Consider the following 24,302-nt stretch of genomic DNA (forward strand, 5'->3'; position numbering starts at 1 on the left):
CCCTGCCTCTCTGTATACTATCAAGGGCATCACATTTTGCACCCTCATATATTATTAATTGCATTGTATATTCATTCTCTCTCCTTGCCAGCCCCCTTGGAGACCTGTCGTCAAGTCGAAAGGCGGGACCTAAATACTTCCAATGAATTTCGCGAATGAAATCAGGCCGCCCGATTTACCAGCTCAGGACTCCGCCCCCTCATCGTGCAACATGTGTGTCAACTGCCTCTTAGGAAAGCAAACAAGAGAGCCCCTCTCAACTGAAAGTTTTTCTCCCAGAGGCAGAAAGGAGAACTAGTGCTAGGAGGTTAGGAAGGGCTGAGCAAGCAGGCACTGCTGCCCCTCCTCCTTTGCTGCCTCCGCCCCGCTTTGGAGTTTTATAACTTGCAGAGTTTCCGCGTCCTGTGACTCCAGTCAGGTGGTTCTCCATTCCCTTCCCTTTCAGTCTCTGACTCCCGCTCCTTTTTCCTGTCTGTGCCCGAGTTTAGACGCAGCCTTCTCTCCCACCGAAGGTCGTGGGACAAAGCAAGTTCTCTCTCTGAGCCGCGCGGGTGAGCGCCCGGCCTCGCTCTCGGCTCACTCCTGCCTGTGGCCGGGTCACCCGTGGGGAGAGGCTGGGGATTTCTGAAGGGACTAGGGAAGAAGGAGGCAGGTCGTGAGGATGGCTGGTGGGGAGAGGCGAGCCAGCGGCGGCGGTGGCGGTGGCGGCGTCTCTGGAGTGCCGGAGAGCCGGGAGCATCTGTTCAAGATCCTAGTGATCGGGGAGCTGGGCGTGGGCAAAACGAGTATCATCAAGCGCTACGTCCACCAGCTCTTCTCCCAGCACTACCGGGCCACCATCGGCGTAGACTTCGCTCTCAAAGTCCTCAACTGGGACAGCCGGACTCTGGTGCGGCTGCAGCTCTGGGACATCGCAGGTGAGGAGAGAAGAGGGCCTGGGGCGTGCGTGGGCTAACCCCTCGGAGCAAGCAGGGCGGCTCCCAAGCGACTCGAGGTGCACCACCTGTGACTGAGCTGTGTGTGGTTGAACCAGCTGTGTGGGAAGGGTCTTCTGTGCATGCTCAGAAGCAACGCTTTTATGCTTCTGTTTTCTTAACAGTTGTGTTACAAGCAGCAACCTAAGAACTGAAGCCTTTCCTAGCATTTATAGTGTTGGGGGAAAGTTTCACCTGTTGAGTTCTTGCATGTCGTGCTGGTGCTCAAGCTGAGGGGAGAAAATACCATTGCAATCTGTTAATCATAGTGACTTATCTTTTTGTGTATTCTGAATATCAGTTTAACAGTAGGTAGTAGATACTGAAGTTTTCCCAGTGTAGTTCTCACAAAAATTGTAGAGCTGTGGTAGTCTGTTGCTGGAAATAGTACTCCTAAAATGAGGCTTATCCATTGTGACCTCTGACAGTTACTATGTTGTTCAATAATGGGGCTGCATTTCCCTTTTCTTCAAAAAGAAGTCTGTAAGTTGCAGGGAGTTCTTGTGGCATTTAGTTGATTTATTCATTTATTTAACATACTTTTATACCTCCCAAAACTTAAGTCTCTGGGTGTTTTTTTTTAAAATAATAATAATAATAATAATTATTATTATTAATTCAATTTCTATACCACCCTTCCAAAAATGGCTCAGGGTGGTTTACAAAGAGAAATAACAAACAAATAAATAAAATGGCTCCCTGTCCCCAAAGGGCTCACAATCTAAAAAGAAACATAAGATGGACACCAGCAACAGTCACTGGAGGGGTACTGTGCTGGGGGTGGATAGGGCCAGTTACTCTCCCCCTGCTCAATAAAGAGAATCACCACGGTAAAAGGTGCCTCTTTGCCCAGTTAGCAGGAGTTTTACAACAAAACGAAAACAGAAAGTAAAACATTAGTTAAAACAGAAACAAAAAATTTAAGACATGATGACAATTTAAAATTTTAAAAACAATATTTTAAAACAGCATTAAAACAATATTAATCAAAAGCCTGGGTGAACAGATGCTTCTTTAAAGACTTTTAAAAAACTGTCAGAGATGGGGAGGCTCTTATTTCACTAGGGAGCACATTCCAAAGCCTTGGGGCAGCAATGGAGAAGGCCCTTCCCTGAGTGCATCACTATCCTGGGTAAGTGCAGCGTTCTGAAAGGCAAGCAAACTTTCCATTTTAAAAAATTCATTTAGATGGTTCTTTTCCTTTAGATAACTGTCAGCTTCCCTTTTGCACTGCCTTGGATAACAGGTGAATAAAAAAGAGTAGTATGTTATTTTTTGCCAAGTTGCCAGTGTTCCGTTTACCAAACTTATATTTACTTATACAAACGTATATCATGAAAACTCAAAGCAGCTTACAATAAAATATCAAAATGTATGGGGTTAGCATTATTTCTCAGCCAATACTTGCTAACTGGGCACAGCCATTTGTAGGGAGGATGATAATTGCTGTGTCACAGAGTGAACAGGGAACAAGTGCTAAAAATTACTTTATAAAATTATTTGCAATGCAACTACTCAAATACTGCTATCCTCATCCTTAATTTAACTACTGCAGTTGCAAAGTAACTTCAGGTGTAAGGTAATATCTGTGCTGCATTAGTGATGTGCAAATTCTTTGTAGCCTTTCCAAGAGACACATTGCACACTTTAGCTTTGTGTACTTTAACTGTCCTAGATGGCATTTGGTAAATCACTCTGTTTCAACTTTGGGACTGTAAAAGGAGAACCATAATGACCTATTTAATAAGTTGGTGAGGATTGTAAAGCACTTGGCATATAAACTGTTAACAAATATGACCATCTAATTGTTGATAAAACAATCACTACACTTTCCATTTGTTTGTACATAAATTATCAAAGCAGTCATTTTAATATAGGAAATACTTCTATTGCTAAGGGTTTTCCAATTCCACTATGAGCATAAAAGTGGCACTGGTGATATTGTTACACAATCAGCATAACTGAACTTAATAATACAAATGCACCACCTGTAACACCTGTAATTCCTGTATAACTATTATTGCCTAACAAAGGAAGAAAGCTCAAACAGTGTTTTGTCGCAAGTCCATAGACCTTTAGGGTTTTTCAGCCAGACTGTTGCAAATGTGCTGCTTTGGTGGCAGATGCTGAGTTTCAAGGTCTCTTAAAAAGCAGGCATTTCAAGAGGAGATTTTGGGACAGTATACAAATCTACTTACTTTGCTGTAACTTGTTACTTTTCTTCTAACTGCTATACAGCAAAATACATTATAAGAACATGGTAAATTTAATAACACAAGATGGAACCATAACATGCAAATGTAGGAAGCAAAAAGAGGATAGTCAATATCAAAAATTACATCCGTTGTAGAAATTCACTATAATTTACTAACATATGACTCTTGTTAACCCGGTGTCAAAATACATTCACATCTAATATTCCAATATTTACCTCCTTTCATTCCCTAATCCTTTGCAGAATAGTAACAGGTCCAACATTTAACTTCCTTTGCTCCTTTCTCTCTCCTCAAAGCCTCAGTGAGGAAAGAAGTGGTTTAAAATCCAGAGTAGCTAACTAACTGGCTTCAAAATGGGGTGGGGGTGTGTGTCATTCCTATTTTTTCTAATACTGGGCTGGCAAAACTCTTGCTGCCATCCACAGATGATGATCTCTGCTTCTTGCATGGTTCCTTTGTACTTGAAAAGACCATGTGGTTCAGTGTACAGTTTCATTTCTGCTGTAGTTTTAATTGCCTTTCCCCAGAATATCTGTATGACTGAACAGGACAACTCTATGGAGGAAAGCCCCTCAAGAGTTATGCTTCACAGTGTCTCCTTGATGTTGACATTATATCTGTTTGAGCCTCCAGTCTGCGCGCGAGGAAGTGGGGTAAAATCCGACAGCTAGTCCTAACCATATGAAATATCCATTTGCCCATATGAACCTGCCAGGGCCCCTCTGCTCATCATCTCAGGCCCTGCTTATGGCCCTGCCACTAACAGAGATCCGATTGGTGGGGGCTAGACAGGGCCTTTTCGGTTGTGGCCCCTCAGCTTTGGAACGCCCTCCTTGAAGAGCTTTACCGTGCTCTCTCTTTGTTTTTTTAAAAAACTAAAAACACATCTTTTAAAAGAGGCTTTTAAATGTTTCACTTGTTTTGTATATCTGGTAGGTTCTTTAGTGTTTAGTTTTTTATAATTCTTAGTTTTTAGCTCTAAGATTTTAATTTGGAATTTTAGAAGCGAATTATGATTGTGGTTTTAGCTTGGATTTTTAACTTGTTTAATTTGGTTAATTTTATTAGTCTGATTTTATATTGTAACTGTTTTATAAATGTTGTGAGCCGCCCTGAGCAGTAATGTGCTGGAGGGGCGAGGTATAAATATTTTAAATAAATAAATAAAATAACCAGTATTCTCATTTTTTTTCATCTGTGTGTGGGATGAGATTTGTTCTGGGTGGAAGTATCAAGGCAGTCTGTGCGCACATGTATTCAGAGTGGGACCTTCCTGATTAAACCTGAGCGGGATCTAAAATTAACTGAGCAGACATCAAAAAACATGTGAGCATGTGCACACCTTAGAGGGAACACTGGCCCTAACGTTTTGAAGCCAGTTAGCTGCTTTGGATTTTATACCGTCTCCTCCCTCACTGAAGCTCTGAGAAAGGAGGAGAGGACACAACACCAGCTCCTGGATCTGCACACGGAGCACTTCCCTGCAGGAGAAGATGAGGAGGGGGTGGATGACTGACAGCTTTTCCTCGCCTCCTTCCCCCACTTCCCTCTCCATGAATTTGCACAAGGCCAGTGGACACACACACACACACACACACACACACACACACACACACATATCTGCAATTGACACACACCTGAAAGCATGCCACACGTCTACAGATGCAATCCTATTTTCTCACCTAGGAGGAAGCCCATTGAAATAAGTCATTTACTTCTGAGTAATCCCAGCAAGCTTGCAAACTGTTCTCAAAACTCAGAAAACCAGCTACGATTTCAAGACACACACATGTGTTAAGCCTGAAACGTCAAGATAAGGTCCAAAACAGACTGTGGCTATGCGAACAGCACCCTGCTGTCCCCATATGTAAGACTGTGTCAAAACCTAGATCATATGAACAGACAGCAAGCCTAGTTGTAAAGAAGCCATTTCAAGGTGCCATCTGGAAAGTCCCGGCTAGGTGAGATGCCAGCAAGCCCTAGTTTTAAAATGGTATTCAGTGAGGGAAATGCACTGAGACGTTCTTGATCTCATTACCCAAGTGTAAGACCAAGCTTTTATCAGTTTTGCTGCTAAGAACTTTGCACAGTAGGTATTAACTTTATGGCAAAGAAGATCTGTCAGACGATAGATCTGATTATCTCTTTCTTGTATTTAATATAGTTCTGAGCATATTCAGTTTCTCAGTTATCAGCCGGCTTTCTTAATGCCTAACTTCGAAATAGTGAGAAATGGGATGGAGTGGAGGATCTTGTATTAATGATATTAAACAGTAAATCATAAGTAAACTTTACATCATTATCTGTGGAATCACGCTCCACATTTGATTTGGTTTCTTTCCTATTACTATTTTTTAATCTGTATAAAACTTATTCTATGGGCATATTTCAAGAGTAAACTTGCTTTTTAAGTCTTTCACCCTGGCAAGCTAGCTCTAATAATGGAATTTGTAAAACTAATTTCCTATTACATAACTTCAAGGTAATATTTTTGTTGCGTTGGTCCTGTGCTGTCCCTGTTATATTTCTCTCCAGTCAAACACACTCTAATATGAGCAGTATTTGTAACACAGTAACCATGCTTTAGACTAGGAAAACTTATCTCTCCCTCCTCTTTTTGCTCTCTTATCAGAGTTCTCCCAAGTACTCTTTGTTTGTTCTGACTAGTACAAGAATCATTCCTTGCCATCTGCTAATTTGTTGGTCTGAAAGTTGTATAGCGAGATTTTTGGAACAGGAATATAAATCTAAGGGGGGCACACCTCTTGCTCAAAGCCATTTTACCAAACTAAGATAGGTTCAATTAATTCCACTTTGTGAAATCTTTCAATCTTTTTTGCTCTAATGGCTTGTAATAGCTTGTCACTGAGCTTTCCAACTTCATTATTAGCAGGATTCCAACATATTTTATTGATCATGAATCCCATATGTTTCTGAACAGTTCAGTTCTTTTGTTTGTTACTGGCTGGTACACCACACAGCCTCCCATGTGTTTTCACTGCACTGTGCATGTTACATTTACGTTACATTACTTTTTAAAAAATATCCCGCTCTTCCTCCAAAGAGCCCAGAGCGGTGTACTACATACTTAGGTTTCTCCTCACAACAACCTTGTGATGTAGGTTAGGCTGAGAGAGAAGTGACTGGCCCAGAGTCACCCAGCTAGTATCATGGCTGAATGGGGATTTGAACTTGGGTCTCCCCGGTCCTAGTCCAGCACTCTAGTCACTGCACCGCACTATTCTGCATCTTCCTAATGGCAGTTATGAAAGTGCACATTTACTGGCATGCTGAAATTGCACAATGGAGTGGTACAAGTGCATGGCCAATGGCTGGACAATTGTACAACTCTGTCATGCAATGGCAGCATTTTCACAAATGTGTGCTTTCAGAACTGCCATTAGGAAGAGCAGAGCGTCCATGATGCACTAAACATGTGCTAGAGGCTGTGTATTATGTCAGGTGCTGTTCATAGTGAACCCTATACTTTGTCTCTTGGTTCTATTAATTTTATATCTTTTATTTGGTGATTTAACTAGGTCTGTCAAGCTTAATGTAATGTCCACATACAACTTAATGTTTTGTCTTGCCTCTAACTCTTTAATCTGACACTTTAATCTGTATTGCATTTGTCAAATTTTCTATAAATAGGGCAAAAAGTGCTGAAGATTAGGAACACCTTTGTCATGTCCACAGTCCAGGAAAACATCCTTGGAGATAATTCTAATGATCACTAGATTTGCTTTATTTTAGAGCAGATATTCAACAATTCACAGAATCTTCCCCAAAAGCCATTTTCTTCATGACTGCAATTTAAAAAGCTTTATCTATGCTATTAAATGCTATTTTGGCATCTAGCAAGGCTAGAACTACAGCTTGCTTCCCTGCCTCAGCGTATATCAAAATTTGAAAGTTCTAATAAGAACTAATCTGCCTACTTTCCTTTCGTTATCCCTACAACTAGACTAAATGTGGTCCAAATTGGTTAGGCGGTTCATAAGTTAGCCCACTTACAATTCAAAGGTTTACATGTCCACCATCTTGAACTGGGGTGGTTGAGGCATCCTTTTGTGTCCCTATAGCTGTTCCCAGTTTGGTTCATATTGGCTTAGGCATTGCAAAGCTTTTTTTCAAAAGTCTTTAAAGATGCATATGTTCACCCAGGCTTTTAACTGATACTGTTTTGATTGTTTTTACTGTTTTAGAATATTGTTCTAAAATTTTTAAATTGCTGTGTTTTAAATTTGTTGGGTTTTTTGTTTTTAACTAATGTTTTAATGTCATTTTTATCTTCTTGTAAACCACCCAGAGACGTAAGTTTGGGCAGTATAAAAATATGTAAAGTAAAATAATAATAAAATAAAATTTGATGGCGGGGGATGGACACATGGATGGAATGCCGGGTCTCATAAGCTTACTGGGAAGCAGGCTAAAAAGAAGCCTTTCATCCCTTAAATTCTGTGTATTTGGGGAATACTGGACTAAGTTTTGTCATTGAATAAAAGGCTTTAAAGTGATAAGGCTACATGACTTTAGCCAAATCCTTGCCCTCTTTTGGTAGTGAGTTGTCTGGGCTCTGCTCCAAGATCTGAGAGATCTTTCCCAACTCTCACATTGTTGATCAATATAATTGCTAATTTCATCATAAAGATAATATATCATTTTTCAGGTAGACCATCAAATTCAGGAACCTTGTTTCATGCTAAGTCTTCAGTGACAACAATCTTCTTTCTTCACTGTTCAAAGGCTCTTGGTCTTCAATTTGCCATCTCTTTTAAAGCAGAAAATATTCTCAGACAAATACCTCAGTGTGTTTTGTTTTGTTAGATGAGGAGTGATCAGAATAAAAAACTTCAAGTTCCTTAACAGTCTCCTTTTACTATTCCAGTTTCAATCTTGATAAGGCCTTTTCCAATGATAACTTTGTGTGCTTTCTATTTTCTCTTATGGACTAACTTGATAAACAAATCGGATTCTGCCGGCAGTATCAGCAAGAATGACACACATTTCAGTTACATCCAGATTAGAGACTCAGCCTAGTGCAAGTCTCTCCTTACAGCATCTGTTCTGAATCATTAAGCAGTATCTGTGTAAAGTACCAGTTTCTGCTCTACAAAGCTGAATGTCACAGATTGGTCAGACCTCACACTAGTTTGGTACTTGGCAATAAATTTTTTTTCAGATGAGGTCAAGAAGAAAACTCTTAATGAAGCACAAGCATAGTAATGTAGAGAAGGCTAGCTAGCATCACTGACTCTGAAGAGTATAAAAATGGCCCTGCTGGGTCTGGTCTATACAATACTGTACAATGTTCTGTCTCTGGGAAGTATTCTGCCAGATGCCACAGCAAAGTATACTAACAGCATGACAGCGAAAAAGAGACTGATAATTCCCTCCTGCTTGTAGCCAGAGGTACAATCAATTCAGCGGTACAATTTGTGACTCCAGTGGAATGAGCAGAAGACAAAGGCAAACTACACTTATCTACCCATCTGTCTTCCTCCCTTCCCTACCTTACTCCTTCACTAAACCATCATGTAGCTGGCCAAATTGTCTCTGCAGGCTGTTGAAGTAACATAAGCAATTGTGCCAGGGAAAAATGCAAACCTGTTACAGCACGAACTCTAAGGGAAAGTGGAACCACAGTAACCATAGGTTCCTCATAAAGACCTGGGAGAGCTCTTGCCACTCTTTCTAGGGAAGGGGAGGTACTAGAAAAATAGGGCTGGGGGAGAGCAGCATAGGTTGGTCATGTGGCTACTGCTTATTGAACTTGTCTTGTATACAGTGCCTGTATACATGAAGGATACTCTCCCTGCGAAAGCAGAAAATGTTGCTTTTCACAAGTCTTGGAAGACAGCTTAACTTCATAGCTGGAGCACTTCCTTTTAATTACACCAGCAATGGACTTGTTAGAAATAAAAGAATTGTAGGCTGACATCCTAGGCATACCTATTCATGCCAGAGTTGCATTGAAACGTTCTGCATTAAAATAACTGCAGACTGACCCAATTACCTGTGAAATATCTAATTTGAAGCAATAAATCTGCTCTTATATGACTTGATACTGAAGCATATAAATGGATTATCAGTGCGAAGTTCAGAAAGTTTCGGTATCATCTGCAGTCATGAACAGGGTGTGTGTGGACTCCTCATAAAGCTTGTCCTTTAGTAGAAGGGTGTGACTCTCTAACTTGAACATGTGATGGTCATTCCTTTAGCTTCTCAAATAGACTGTCTTTAAAACTCAGTGAAGAGAAGTCTGCAGACATGTAGGGGCAAGCAAAAGAGAATGTGATGGTGTGTGTGTATTTTTTTCCTCTTCAGGACATGCTGGCCTCCAAAGCAGAAACACCATTAAGAATAGGTATATGGAAAGTTTCCAAACCGATATTTATAGTTTAACCTTGTCTTCCTTTAAAAATGCACATTTTTTAAAAGGCAATTAATTTTGGTGTCTAACCAAAGGAAATTAATTGCTAACTCTCTACACTATTAGCCAACTATGTAATTTCCCATTACTGCTAATGTCAACATTTGCATGACAATCACTGGTAGCATATGTAATTGTCTTGGCACAGAACAGTATTGCCATCCTTCAGCTACAGAGACTGAAATACATGCCAGGTGTGGTCTGTGGAATAAAACTAGATTCATGACTAGCCTCTCTCCTTGAGACAGTCTCGGAGATGGCTTCCTGATCCCACAGGTTAATGCAGCAATTTGTTATCATGAATTAAAACTCAAGGGAGAAATGCTGCCTCCTATAAGAAACTGAGCTGCCTTTTGCAAAGGAACCTGCATTGTACTATCAGCATTTTGTTGGGAACTGAAAATATCATCCAATTAAATGATTATATAGCTTGTCTATTTAAATGTGAATGTCAGGAACTCCATTGGAAGTGTACCATACCTCAGGAAGAGACGGGGTTAGATCATGTCTTGACAACCTTTCTTTGGATCTCGGAGCAACCCCAAAAATTTAGAAGCCAGACAATGGACACTTGACAAAATTACCAGACTTAGTGGCGGACATTTGGAATGGGGAGGGTAGATAGATTTCCCTCTATCCCCTTTACACGTAGATCAGAAGCAAGGCTGTCTGGAAAAAATAAAGACTATATTAAAAAGCTCTACCTCTGAATATCCTAGTCTAGATGCTACAGTTACATTTCTATGTGCCTGGGATTTGTCCAGCCCTAGGTTACGTGCATAGCACTTGTTCCCCTCCTTGATGGCTGTTGCCCTATGGTCTGTCTCTCCTCTGGGAGGCAGACCCTTCAAGAAGCCAGCTCTTTGTCCTTGGTGACCTATTCATTTCTTCCCCAAATAGTGCCTGACAGACTGTACCTTTCAGAACATGGAACTCTGCCCCAGGAGATGTGTATCTCCTGCTTTGCTGGTGTTTTGCAAGTGCTTTTGTGTGTTGTACCCTCAGCTTAAAGCTGATTTTTAAAAAAAGCTTCAGAAAGTCAGGGTAGGCAAACGATATTGCTGATTTCCAAACTCCTGTGTGCTTAAAGTAGCTTTTGTAATCTTTGCCCAACTACTACCTGTGATGGTGGGATTTGCCAAGACTAAGTTGTAGCTGAGCACAGAGAGCCACTCCAGTGGGGCTCACAAGAATGAGGAGGCTGCTCCAAAGAGGATCCTCCTTAAGCTGGGCAGTGTCCTTGATTGCCTTCTAACCCTGTGATTGTCATTGTTCATGCATGCTAGAACATGGTATTGGCCTAATTAAAGGCTGGTAATAGGTCTAGGCAAAGGAGGGAAGATTTTTAGTTCATTGAGCCATGTTGCAGGGGGAGGGGCCATGTCTGTATCTCTTCTTCCTGGAGAAGACAGCAGTAATGAGGTGCCTTCTGTTGTTTTGACATGGTGGGAAGCAGAAGTCTGAAATAAGAGAGAGCTTGCCTTACCAAAACACAGAAGTGGAATCGGGAGTGGCTGGTGCAGGCGCTGCTGAGGAATGAGGGGTGGTGACAGGTACCTTTTTAAGCACAAATTATTGGGAGCTTACCTGCACTCCGGCTGCAGCTGCAAACTCCTCCAAGTAGCACTGCACTGCCTGGCACTCCCTGTGGTGGTGGATCAACTCCGCCACTCACCTGGCTTCCATAGAGGCCATCCCCCACCGGTGGCCAGAAAAATGTCTTTTTGTGATTGATGGCATCAGTCTAAAGCTGCTGCATGACCCACCTGGTGTAGGAATATCTCAGCACTTGGTGACAGTTCCCCAGTTGGCTGGAGGCAAATCCTTAAGATGGAAATTAAGCAAAAGGAGTCTTTCCTTTCTGAGAAGATAACAGGAGGGCAGTATTGCTGCGAGACAAGTGTTACCTGTAAACATAGAACGATGAGCAGATGAAATTCAGACTTAGTTGTTTTGGGAAGCATCTAAGGCCCTTTTATGAGTAGGTGGTGGTGGAAACAAGGAGAAAAGAGATCTTCTTTTCAGATGCTTGCTTGCAATACTGCATTTGAATCAGGAAGGCTTGGAACTCCCGGTTTCTGTCCCCCCCCTCCCCAAGGAAAGCGATGGAAATTAAACTTGCAGGGATGCTTATCCTTGGAGCTCACTGCCTTCTATATTATGAAGTGTTGCAACAGGTATGGGTATTCTGAATTCCCATAGTAAGGGGCTTGCATAGACTTTCATACAGCTTCTGAATGAATTGCTTCCATATCTGCAGGCATCTTGAATTGTTCTGGAAAGACAATGGCAGAAGCAGCCCTGTGCTAGGTACAAAAAAGCTAGATACAGTTCTAAAGCCCTGTAGCAATTTAAGTCTTAAGACAATGAGAGGAAGCACTCACTAGGGGTTGCAACATGTGCAAATTGGGTCATTCCTCTAACCATTCTTGCTGGTATCTGTGTTCCTTCAAGAATGTTAATGGCCTGAAAGTTGTATTTCATCAGGCAAAAGAGAGAGAAATAGGCATGTCTGCTGCCAGGACAGAACACAACATTTCTTTGAAGAGAACTTGTGATGCAGAATTACTGATGGAACAGAATAATGTGAGTGCCACTTTTGTGTGGACTGCAAAATGTCACACTGTAGTGTGCAGAGACACTGGGTTCACTACAGTCTTGGCTGTTTCCCAGCCAAACTTGTGGAGAGCAGGTGGAAAGAGGGATAGTCTGCAAAAAGGCATTTAGAACATGTTATACTGTAGTTGTTCTCCCCATTAGGACTAGTTGCTAGGTAGCCTTTCAATTAAAGTTTGGGTAGTCAACTTAAGTGGTGCAGCGAGGAAATGCTTGACTAACAAGCAGAAAGTTGCCAGTTTGAATCCCCACTGCTACTATATCGGGCAGCAGTGATATAGGAAGATGCTGAAAGGCATTATCTCATACTGCACGGGAGGAGGCAATGGTAAACCCTTCCTGTATGCGACCAAAGACAACCACAGGGCTTTGTGGGCACCAGAAGTCGAAATTGACTTGACGGCACACTTTACTTTAATGTAAAACAAACAAATACAGCACACAGGTTTAAGGGGAAAGGATGTCATGCTTAAATTCTGCTTGTAACCAGTGATGAAGAATCACATTTCCCAGATGTACATGTGTGTATACTTTTAAAAATATGTTTTTAGTACATCTCAAGATTCAGTGAGTGCCAGTATACAAACTTAAGAATAACTTTTAAATAAATAAGTGGCATCTAAAGATAGAAAGGGTCCCTTCTTGGATTGTAGTCTGTTAAAGGAACTCTTGGGTAGGCTTTTGCATTTCGATTTGGGTACAAAATGTTTTGTGCCCGAAAATGGCAATTTCTGAGGTTTTGTAAGCAAAACAAAAGCAAGAATTAAAAAACAGATATTTTTGTTTCCAAATTGAAATGACTGTGTTTCGGACAGAATGCATTGTTCTTTGGAAAAGCATTGCAATTGAAATTGACTTCTCTGACTCTCTCCACTCCAGCTGAGGCACTGAGTGATTAGCAGAAGATAAGATATGCAAAAAGCTGTTGAGCATGAATGGTTTAGTTAAATATGTGCTGTATTCAGTGTGTTTGAAATGCAAACTGACCTTGCAAAGGGATTTGGAAGACAGCATTTTGAGACAGAAATACCCAAATATCTTTGGGAACTCAATGCAATTCCAAAGCTCTTGCTAAAAGCCATGGTATAAATTGTGTGGAGAAGCTTTTCGAGAAGCTGGTTAGGAAAGTTCTGAAATTACACAGGTTTTTCTTTCCAAAGGTTTAGAAAGAATCTCTTGACTTGTTCAGGGGTCTTTTGAAGAGCTATTTTGTTTTTCTTCTGATTTTTATGAGTTATAGTGGTGTCTAAGTTTTGTTGCCCAAGTTGAGCAGTCTAATGTAATTTAGGCCACAATGTAATTTGGTGGGACATGATGTCTAAGCCAGTGGTTCACAACTTTTGCCATTGTAGGGACAGGTCATCCACATGGGACTACAGGAGACAAAAGGAGGGGTGGGGGTGGGGAATACCCCAGTCAATCTATTGACATCCCCAGGAATCTTAGTTGCTTCTCTCTTTCTTGTAACCATGATCCAAGGTTTTGCACTTTCTTAAATGCAGTGATGATAAATCTCAACAATTCTGAACAGTAGGCTGATTTGTTTGGGCTACGGCTCACTCCAGATCAGTTAAATGAACATTTGAAGCTGTTGTGTAGTACCAAGGCAGTTCATTGGTCTATCTTGCTGTCTCAAATGACCTGTGGTCACTGTTCCATGGGGAGGGAGTATTTTTATTGAAAGATTGCTTGAATCCACAAATGGGTTGTGCAGCTGTGCTAGTGCCAGGACAGGCTCCCACCTGCTGCAAAATTATCAAATAACTGTGCCAAAAAATTAAGTGTCGTTGTTGTTCATCATTCTCTTCACTCTTTCAACTTGTTTATGTGGGGCTTCAGGGGCAAAACAGTGGGTTGGGTGGTGCACCCAGATTCCAAATAGGGCAAAGGGCTGATTTCTTAGGAATTTTTGAGGTTTACACGTCTTTAAGATTTTTCCCCATAGGGAATAATGGAGGTTTCAGCAACCCCATAACTCCACCTGGGTGGCACTGGGATGGCCCGAGGCGAGTGGTGGTGTAGTGCACAGAGGGTGCCAACCACCCCCCTGGGTTTTTAACCCATTGGGGTACTGGGCTTTGTTGTTTCTGAGGTGTTGAGTTTAGATTCTCTGGTAGCAAATGAGATTTTTAATGAAAAACCATGAATCCATTCTCATATGCTACTAGAGAATCTACTCTCAGAACACCTCTAGAACAACAAAACTCTGTACTTCATGGGTTGGCAACCCATATGGGTGGTTGGCACCCTATGTGCACTACACCGCCACTTGTTCTGGGCCACCCCAGTGCCCCTCAAGTGGAGTTATGGGATTGCAGAAAATCCATTATACCCTACGAGGGAAATCTGAAAGACATGTAACTTCATTAATTCTTTAAAATCAGCCCTTTGCCAAATTCCTCTGACCACCACCCCCGCGTGAAGCTATACTTTCCCTTTTCATCATCCCCTATGGGGAAAATCTGAAAGACACGCAAACCAAAAATTCACCAAAAATCAGCAGTTTGCCCAATTCCTTTTTTTTTTTTTTTTTGGTGGTACCTTCCACTCATTGCGCACTATAGCCCCCACCCACTCCCTTGAGCATGTGACCCATTTTTTAATCTGTATTAATTCGGATTCGGATTAATCCGGATACAAAGCAAAACTGAGGTGATTTGGAAGGCTTAATTTTAGACAAAATACAAAATGGGGTTGATTCGGATTTGGTACAAATCAAAACAGAAAAAATACAAAACGCGCAACCCTACTCTTGGGGTTATTTCATGTTGCTTGGTATCTAAAACAGTGGAGTAATAAGAGTGGGACCAAGTGCGTTAAACCCACATGTTTGGAAAATATGATGAGAAACATTAGCTACTTAAATTTGAGAGAAGTTTGCTCAGTCTCCTTTGTCACGCTTATTTTACATAGGCATTCAGCATAGTAAACAGAAATAACAATACTGTAGAGTAATCTTATTAACTTTTTTCAAGATTACAGAATTATATAATCAAATTGTAATTCTCTACAGAAGGTACAGTGAGCCTTAAACTTGTTTTTTTCCATCTGTTTACATTCAGAGAGGGTGTACTCATGTTTTCCTAGCAAGAATACAGATCCTTTTCCTCAAAATGTGAGCCAGTAATTCTGTGTCTGTCTTGTGAACAGAAAGCTACTACTTAGTGTTCTGCTCTCATAAAGAAATGCAATGTTTGCCAAAATATGGGGGATGGCAACAAAATGTAGACAGGTAAATAAACATCCCTTGGGAAGGGTCATAATAGCAGTGTCTGGTTTTGAAGTTTTCTGTTTGTTCATGTGTGCTGACAGGCAATTAAATGTTTGTATAGTGTTCACCATAGTATTTATACTACATATGACTACAAGTGTGTTTGGCGTGGGGCAGTCAAGATTCATGAATTTTCTTATAGTGAAAATTTTGGCCATGTGTCTAATTAGACCGAATATTTTTAGTGCCAGGCTTGATCTCAATATGAAGGTTACTTCCATTGATCATTTGGAATAGGATTGACAAAAATTTTACATGGCAATGACTTGCTTGCTTGACTCAAGTTCATGGGCTGGAAGATGCATTTTGGAAGTTCTTTTAAATGGATCCAATTGTGGGACAGCAAGACGACTTGCTAAATTCCACAGTTAGGAACATAGGAAGCTGCCACATACTGAGTCAGACCATTGGTCTATCTAGCTCAGTATTGTCTACACAGACTGGCAGCAGCTTCTCCAAAGTTACAAGTAGGAATCTCTCTCAGCTACTACCAGTTTTAGTAAAATCTGTCCTAGACAGTGGGCGTTTAAATAGGTCTTTTGGGGATGGCCTCTTAATATTTCCCCCCAAGAAAGGTGACACCACTTTACCACAAAACTAGAGACCGATAACCCTCACAAATATCGATTACAGAATCTTTGCCAAAATCCTAAATACTAGATTGGTGAAAGTGGCCCCAAATTGGTCCACAGCTTGCAGACAAGCGCTATCTCGGGAAGAAAGATGACAGACTCATTGTGTCTGCTGAGAGAACTTTTTTACTCTATACAGAATGAAAGTTGGAAAGGTCACCACCTCTTATTGGATCAAGTTAAGGCCTTTGACAAAGTGAACCACAATTATCTGTGGATGTTGTTGAAAGCTAAAGGTATACCACTCCTCTTCATTACTTGGATACAGCTGCTTTATATGAATGCAAAGGTGACACCACAGATTAATGGATGGCGGGGCGACCCAATCATTTTGCATTAGGGTGTCCGCCAAGGATGCCCACTGAGCCCATTACTTTATGTTTTTGCCCTGGATCAGATCCTGATCAGGATTCAGAGAGAACCCCATCTGCAAGGATTCTCAGTCTCTATCCCTCCGCCCTGCGAGATCTTCCCGGGAGGGAGGAGGAGGGAGAGTGAGGGGATAGCCGAACCACCTGTCCACTCAGAACCACATTCTGAGCTTAGGGTAAAATTTGTAGCTCATGCCGATGATGTTACATTACTGTTATCGAATGAAAATGAAATCTCTGTAATACTAGACCTTTTCTGGGAATATGGCAAGATCTCGGGCTCAGAATTAAATGCTGATAAAAGTGTATTTGTTAAAATGGACCCTGGACGCCAGCAATTCTCGTGCCTACCCATCTCTGAATGTAAAAGCGAAGGGGCCCCAGAGTCCAAACTGAAGTGGGTAGATACAGTAAACATTTTGGGGATTGAATATGGGATTGAGGAAAAAGTCTGGGGAGGGAATTGGACAGATTGGGAAGAAAAAGTAATGCTTAAAATCACCATGTGGAAAAAATGGAGCCTTGCCATGTACCAGAAAGCGGTTTACATCCGGACTTACCTGATACCCCCAGTGCATAACCTGGCAGTAGTCTATCCTCCCCTGCTCGATCTCCTTCGGAGAGTTGAAAGCCAGATCTTCCGTCTAGTATGGCACACAGAGTCCTTCCCTGTGGCCCGTGCGGTAGCATTTAAGGAGGTTGAGCGGGGAGGCCTAGCCCTACCTGCCCTGCAACCCTATTTTGTAACTGAATTCATGTCCTACAATTTTGGAAACTGGATTTTTGTGAATGTCCATAATATGTCCAACCTCCTGCAAAAAACCTGGGTCTCGCTTTTCGCTCTGCGTTGGCTCAAGTCAGCATGGGGCATAGCATGGTGGGGGAAAGGATCTTTCAATGGTAATATCACACAAGTATTAAAAAGAGAACACCCGGACTACTTGAGAGACTTGTTATTCACATTTTTAAAATGGGAGGTTCTATTTAAAGGATCCTCCTCAGTTAAGCAGCTAAGGAAAACAATTTATGGAGAGATTCTAGAAGTGGGTTTTTAAAAACCTGATTTAGAATGTAAACGCTACAAACACCGCACTTCACAGTACTTGTTGCAACCCGATCACCCTATCACTCTAAGGAGAAAAAAGTTCCTTTACATTTATGGGAAACAAGATGGCGCTTATACCACCAAGTACTACCACTTAATGTGGCTAAGCCATGGCTCCCAGAGGACCAGCAAGAGTGCCCTAAAATCACCTGCAAACAGAAAGCTAGTGAGCTAGGTAAAACATTCAGAGAAACCCATTCACATTTCTTAAAAGAGTGTGTGGTAGCCAAAAGAGTGTGGCAGGGAGTAAGCAAGCTGTTAGAGTGGCCTGATTTGGAAAAACAGACTTGGGAAGAACTAACCTTGGGTTTGAGCGATAGAACCTCCTTTCGAGGTCCCAGAAAGAAACCTTGTCCTTAAAATAATAATAAAAAATAATAATCTTGTCCTATCTTGGAGAAGCCAGGGAGGGAACTTGTAACCTTCTGCTCTTCCCAGAGCGGCTCCATCCCCTGAGGGGAATATCTTTCAGTGTCCACATGTGGTCTTGCATTCAAATGCAACCAGGACAGACCCTGCTTAGCTAAGGCAACAAGTCATGCTTGCTACCAGAAGCCCAGCTCTTCTCTCTGGTTCAGCTGTATCAGTAATGGATCTCCCATCATACCAAACTGCACTAAGCTTTTGAACAGATCTAGGACATGGTGCTTGTAATGTGATGTCCACAACTCTGCAGAGTTTTATATCTATCACATGTGGACAGCAGCATCCAGAACCTGTCATTGTGGCCTAAGCAGTAAATTCCTTAACCATCCTCACAGTTTGCTCGGAGTGTATGTGTTGGAAATTCCTAATATACTGTGGCCTGTGTTGTATAGAAGCATGCCAGTGACTCTGGGCAGCTCTAGTATAGCCAATTGTAGCTGAGTGATTGCTGGGTCCTCCAAAAGGCACAGGATCTTCTGTTTCTTGGGATAGACTTTCACAAACTCTTTTCCAACTAGCTTGAAGTGCCAGTTCAGTAGATCTTGGAGAAGTATGTGCATATTGTGGAGAGCCATACTTGGCTGTGTTCAGGGGATACAAATACTACAATTATCATATATATATGATATATATGGCATACCCTTCACTAATCCCGTGTGTGGCAGCTCTCGCGAGAGTTCACAAGAAGCTGCCCGGATAGCGATGGGGGAGAAAACAGCAATGGCGGCCGGAGGCCAGCCAGCAGGAGGAAGTGGTGGGCAGGCCGGCTGGCAGGCGGGAGGTAGTGGGAGGCCAGCTGGCCAGGAAAATAAGTGCAGGCAGGTGGGAGGCGGAGAGAGAACAGCTGCAGCAAACTAGAGGTGCATATGCTCTGCGCCTGGCCCAGCTACTCTGAAATAAAACTTTAGGACTCGAGTAGAATCCTATACATGGTTTTAAGTGGCTAAGAAAACTATACTGCTCACTGTAATACTTGCCTATTTGTCTTTCAGGTCAGGAACGTTTCGGCAATATGACCAGAGTGTACTATAAAGAAGCTGTAGGAGCTCTTGTTGTCTTTGATGTCACAAGAGGCTCAACATTTGAAGCAGTTTCCAAGTGGAAACATGACTTGGACAATAAAGTACTTCTCCCAAATGGTAGTCCCATCCCTGCAGTTCTGCTTGCGAACAAGTGTGATCAGAAGAGAGATCCTGCCCAAAATCCTTCTCAAATGGACCAGTTCTGCAAAGATGGAGGCTTTGTTGGATGGTTTGAAACATCTGCCAAGGTGCGGGTCTCTAGAAGTAGAACTTAAGTGTTTATATGTAAGAAAACAAAGATGGCCTACTTTGCTAGCACAACCTTGCTAATAAACAGAAGTCTGTGGACATTGGCCTATAAAAATGTTCATAACACAACTCTTTGCATCTGTTATGCCACATTGTTTATCTCGGGCAAAAAGAACTGCTGGGCTCCTTCATTGTTCAGTTCTAGGAGAGTTTCTGAAACTGGCTTATTTCAATAGCTTTCAAAAATGGTATATTATATGCTGGTATACAGTGCTGTATTTTTATTTTTTTGCACTGTATAGTATATTCCTGCTTTCTAGTGTGGTGCTGTTAAATGTAGTGAATATTGCTGCTTAGCCATTGGAAAAGCAATTAACATAACTCTTTCCCTATGTATTTAATCAATCAATCTAGCGCCTGGCTTGAGATGGTTCACAAAAACAAAGACAAGACCAACTATTAAAACAAGAATTAAAACATCTAACACAAAGCAGTTTATATAAAAACCTCTCCATTTGTGGGGGAGGGTCTGAGCACTTGCTTTTCATGCAGAAGATGCCAAGCTTTATCCCTAAGATCTCTAGGAAAGTGAGGGAAGACCCATGACAGAAACCCTGGAGAACCACTGAATCAGTGTAGAGAATACTGAGCTAGATGACGAGGTATAAGGAAACTGTATAGGTTTACTTTCTCAGGCAATATAATTATTGGGGTTTGATTACTGTACATCTTCCATAAGATGTTGCAACTAGATGGTGAAGCTTGGAAGGAAGTCCCTGTAGACACTACAGGGCTATCCATCTTTTGTATCTGGAACAGATTTTACCAAACAATTAATGAAACTCTTTAAAAGTGTACTGATGAACACTGCCAAGTGCATTTAATGCTGCTTGGCAAGCATACAGGCTGAACTCCTGCCAGCCAGGGAACTGACAAGCTAATCTTTCAAGTTTTATTCATCTCATATCATCAACTGCATAATCTTCTGTTCCACTAACTTAATTTTTTGGATGGATCTGTAGTTTCTACATGGGAATTCTCTTCTTGCTGTGTAATTCTGTGGTACATGCTGCTCATGTGTCCAGTCATATGAAGAAGAAAAAATAATAATCTTATTTAAGGAGAAGGGAAGCTAACCCTAGTTTTAATGTCCAGGTTATGCTTCTGGTTAAGGAGCACATCGCCTGAAACAGTAACTGCTGATAGAAAGATCGAATGCATGTGATACTTGAAAAAATGGTAACCACACTTAACTTCCTGCCTACTTTGAGTAACAATTTAAATGACTGTTGCTACAAGCCATTCATAACAAATGAATATGGACACAGCTCATTAGTAGAGCATTTGACTACTGATCAAGGGGTTTCCAGCTCAAATCTACGTGTCCCCTCTTTTCAAGAGAAGTTCCTGTTACCATAGGTTCAGTAGTTCGCACATTCTTGCCATACAGAAGGACCTCTTCTTGGTCCTAAGCATTTCCAGTTCAAATGATTTCAGGGAAGGGGGCTGAGGCCACTTGGTTGATATTCCCTCTGATCCAGTCACCCTTAGTTGACAGACTTTGCACACAATGGATGGGGTAGTATATTTGGATAATATCTTTCTTCAGATTGGGATCCATAAAGAAATATCACTGGTCTGCACTGCATTGTTTTCACTTGGATGAGAATGCATGTCCCTATCCTCATTCTGTTCCATCTAAAGCTGTATCAGAGCAAAGGTCCTGGCCTACAGCACTACAGTGAAAAACAGCCAGCATGTCAAGACAACAAGCACTCCAAAAGAGAAATGCATTCCCTACTCAGAATGAGGGGAATAGGAGTGGTTCACTGGCCAGGAGTGATGTTACCAAATCTGAATTTAATCTCATTCGCTGTTTGGTTCTTGACTAGCTGAATCATGCTGTGAAGAAAGCAGCAACAGTATATTGGGGCTCTAAGCTAATACTAAAAAAATTGTCCAAACCACAGAAGAAAGGCTTCTTTGGGGGGATGTTCTTACACGCCTCTGAAGATCACCTTCTGCCTCAAATTGAACCTAACAAGAAATTTGGTGCAGCATTATTTGTGAGATTCTAGAGTAGACCTAAGCTCTAAACCACTTGTGCAGAAGCAGAAATAAGGTTGGTAAGGTGTTTTGTTCATCAACATAGTCTTAAAGTTCCATTTGCTGTTGAATGAAATGAATCTTAATCCAGGACTTTTTATGAAGCATAGCTATATAACCTACTGTATGTTTGCATTGGTGCATGTTGTATGAATGCCATGAAAAGGTGGCATTTAGGGCAATCTGGATTTTTCTTTACTACAAGAGCAGGAAAACATTAACAAGTTTCTTATGCTCTCTTCAGGATAATATCAACATTGATGAAGCAGCTCGGTTCTTGGTGGAAAACATCCTTGCAAACCTCAAAATGTTCCCCAATGAAGAGAACGATGTAGGAAAACTAAAATTGGACCCAGATCCCCTGAAAGCAGAAAGTAAATCGCAGTGCTGTTAATGTTATCTTTCTTGCATTGACACGCAAGCACACAGAGCAACAAGACTATTGCTCCTCTTATTGGACTGTTGTTACTATGGTGCTTCTTCATGACAATCCTAGTGGGGTATTGTTTTCTTTCAGTTGATCACACTCTAGGGGCGTTTACATATGATTCCCAGGTCAGCTTCAAGGTACATTGTATGTTGTGTTCTCACATTGGTTACAAACTGTCTAAAACAGTCAAATGCTGGCATCCAAGAGGGTGATATTTATCCTATAAGGAATAGAAAAGGTATGAAGCTCAAATCCTATTTTGTTCTTCATAGCTGAATTTTGGTACTAGAGTAGGAATGTCTGCCTAAATCAAAGAATTAACTCGAAGCACTGTTTTCCCCCTTTACATATGTAATTCTCTAAGGCTGGTTTGTCTTAACAAACCAGCCTCAGGGCCACAAAATTAAAGTCCTTTTGAGACTCCTGGCAGCCAATTGCCCATCTGCAAATAGTGGACTGATATTAAGCAATGGGAGGCATGCCTGCCTTACTTTGTCCCTTAAACTATGAAAGTCTGTTGCTTGGAGAGTAAGGACAGGAAGATCAAGCTGTGGAAAGGAAGTGATAAGATAAACCGTGCTATCTGACTTGACTCATGGGTAACGATTAATATGGTTCTCTTCATGGGAGCAATGAAGACATTTGTTTATAGTTGCAGATGTCAATAGTATGCACATCTAAACTTTTAGGATGAGTCATCTGTGTTCGTACAAATTCCATTCAAGAAAAGTTTGTGATCATGTATGGTGGGCTGAAAATGATTATGGCTTTGCTAAAAATGTTCTGTAGCACAGAAAATGTTTTCTGGTCCTGTAGTGGTGGGGTTACTAGTAGAGTTCTTTTCTTAACCATATTATTTATAGTAGCTGTGTTCTGCCTGTTTACTATTTGACACAAGGGGTCTGTGATAAAGGTGTTGCACTGGTACAACTTATAAACTAAGAATATTTTCTACATACAATAATATTTTTTACATACCAGTTTGTAATAATAGTCCTAAGATCATAGAAAGTAAGAAAAGTGTGGTGAATGAATCAAACTTGCTCTTGAAAGTGTTTTGTTGATCACTATTACTGCTTATTTTTCACAATGCTCGAGAGTACAACTTGTGAAAAAATACTCTCATTGTATGTCCATTCTTAACTTTAAGAATCCTATTTTGTCCTCTGAGCACACACTACACTTGGTCTGACATAGCATGCCAGCTGCCAAAGATCCTGAAATAATTACTTTTTGCCTAACATCCTTATGGGTCACAAATCCTTCCATGTACTCAAAGCTAAATTTGCTAAGATTTCTAATACCACAAAAATGTTTTTATAATGCATATGCAAAGATCTAGCATTTTTAATATGGTACACTCAGGCACTTTGTCATAACAAGGAATCCAAAGAGTATCTCTTGTGTTGTGGACCTGCACTAACTTAAGTCAAAATTCCAAAAGATCAAACGTGTTTGGCTTGACTTCCCTAGCTGTATTGGCTTTGCTGCTTAAAATAAAGGATTTTTGAATGCTTTTAGAACACATTAGATGCAAACTTTAAAATGAGCACAGGTATCTTTCATGTTAGTGGCTTTTTAAATAAATCAAATGTATATTTTGTAATGGAAGAAAATAAACACAGACTGAAAATACTGAATACTTCTTCAAATCTTTAACATTGGAAAATGTTCATTTTCTTAGCTACAGTTCTTGGAACCTAAATGTAATAATGCAGAATATATAAAGGGGTGGGGGGAATGAACTGTGGAAGTAGGATTACTTGCCTTCACTACCCTCTAAATGTGCAACTTAACTCTGAGGTAGAAAAGAGCTATACTTGAGCTAGAACAAGTTGAAGTACATAGGAAGCTGCCACATACTGAGTCAGACCATTGGTCTATCTAGCTCAGTATTGTCTATACAGACTGGCAGCGGCTTCTCCAGGGTTGTAGGCAGGAATCTCTCTCAGCCCCATCTTGGAGAAGCCAGGGAGGGAACTTGGAACCTTCTGCTCTTCCCAGAGTGGCTCCATCCCCTGAGGGGAATATCTTATAGTGCTCACACATCAAGTCTCCCATTCATATGGAATCAGGGCAGCCCCTGCTTAGCTAAGGGGACAAGCCGTGCTTGCTACCACCAGACCAGCTCTTCTCTCCTGTAGTGGGATTGAGACAGATTACAACACTTGTGATGTTTCTTGTGATGTAGTAAGAAAAGACATGGGGTTTTATGTGCAAACATTCCTCAGTTCATATTGTCTTCAATGGGGAAGCAGTTTCCCAATATTCCTCAACTAGGAAATTGCTTTAGTTCTTATGCTAATTACAGTCTGTGGTATAACAGTAACTAATCTGTGGGTTTTTGCCAATTACAAACTATTTTCTTAGTTGTCCTAAACACACACAAAAAACCCCTCACCCAGATGTGAGGAACTGCCATTGCAGTAGTGGGCTACATCAGTACTAGTT

General features: G+C 41.2%; 1 protein-coding gene across 1 annotated transcript; it reads left to right on the forward strand.

The window, feature by feature from the left end:
• Nucleotides 1-207: 207 nt before the first annotated feature.
• Nucleotides 208-23,491, forward strand: RAB32 (RAB32, member RAS oncogene family). The gene is made up of 3 exons (XM_053291274.1): nt 208-917; nt 19,037-19,314; nt 21,666-23,491. Exons 1-3 carry the CDS (start codon nt 662-664, stop codon nt 21,813-21,815), a joined length of 684 nt encoding a protein of 227 aa, XP_053147249.1. The 5' UTR covers nt 208-661; the 3' UTR covers nt 21,816-23,491.
• Nucleotides 23,492-24,302: the final 811 nt, after the last annotated feature.

The sequence above is a fragment of the Hemicordylus capensis genome, chromosome 1 (assembly GCF_027244095.1).
Source record: "Hemicordylus capensis ecotype Gifberg chromosome 1, rHemCap1.1.pri, whole genome shotgun sequence".
Classification (NCBI taxonomy): Eukaryota; Metazoa; Chordata; class Lepidosauria; order Squamata; family Cordylidae; genus Hemicordylus; species Hemicordylus capensis.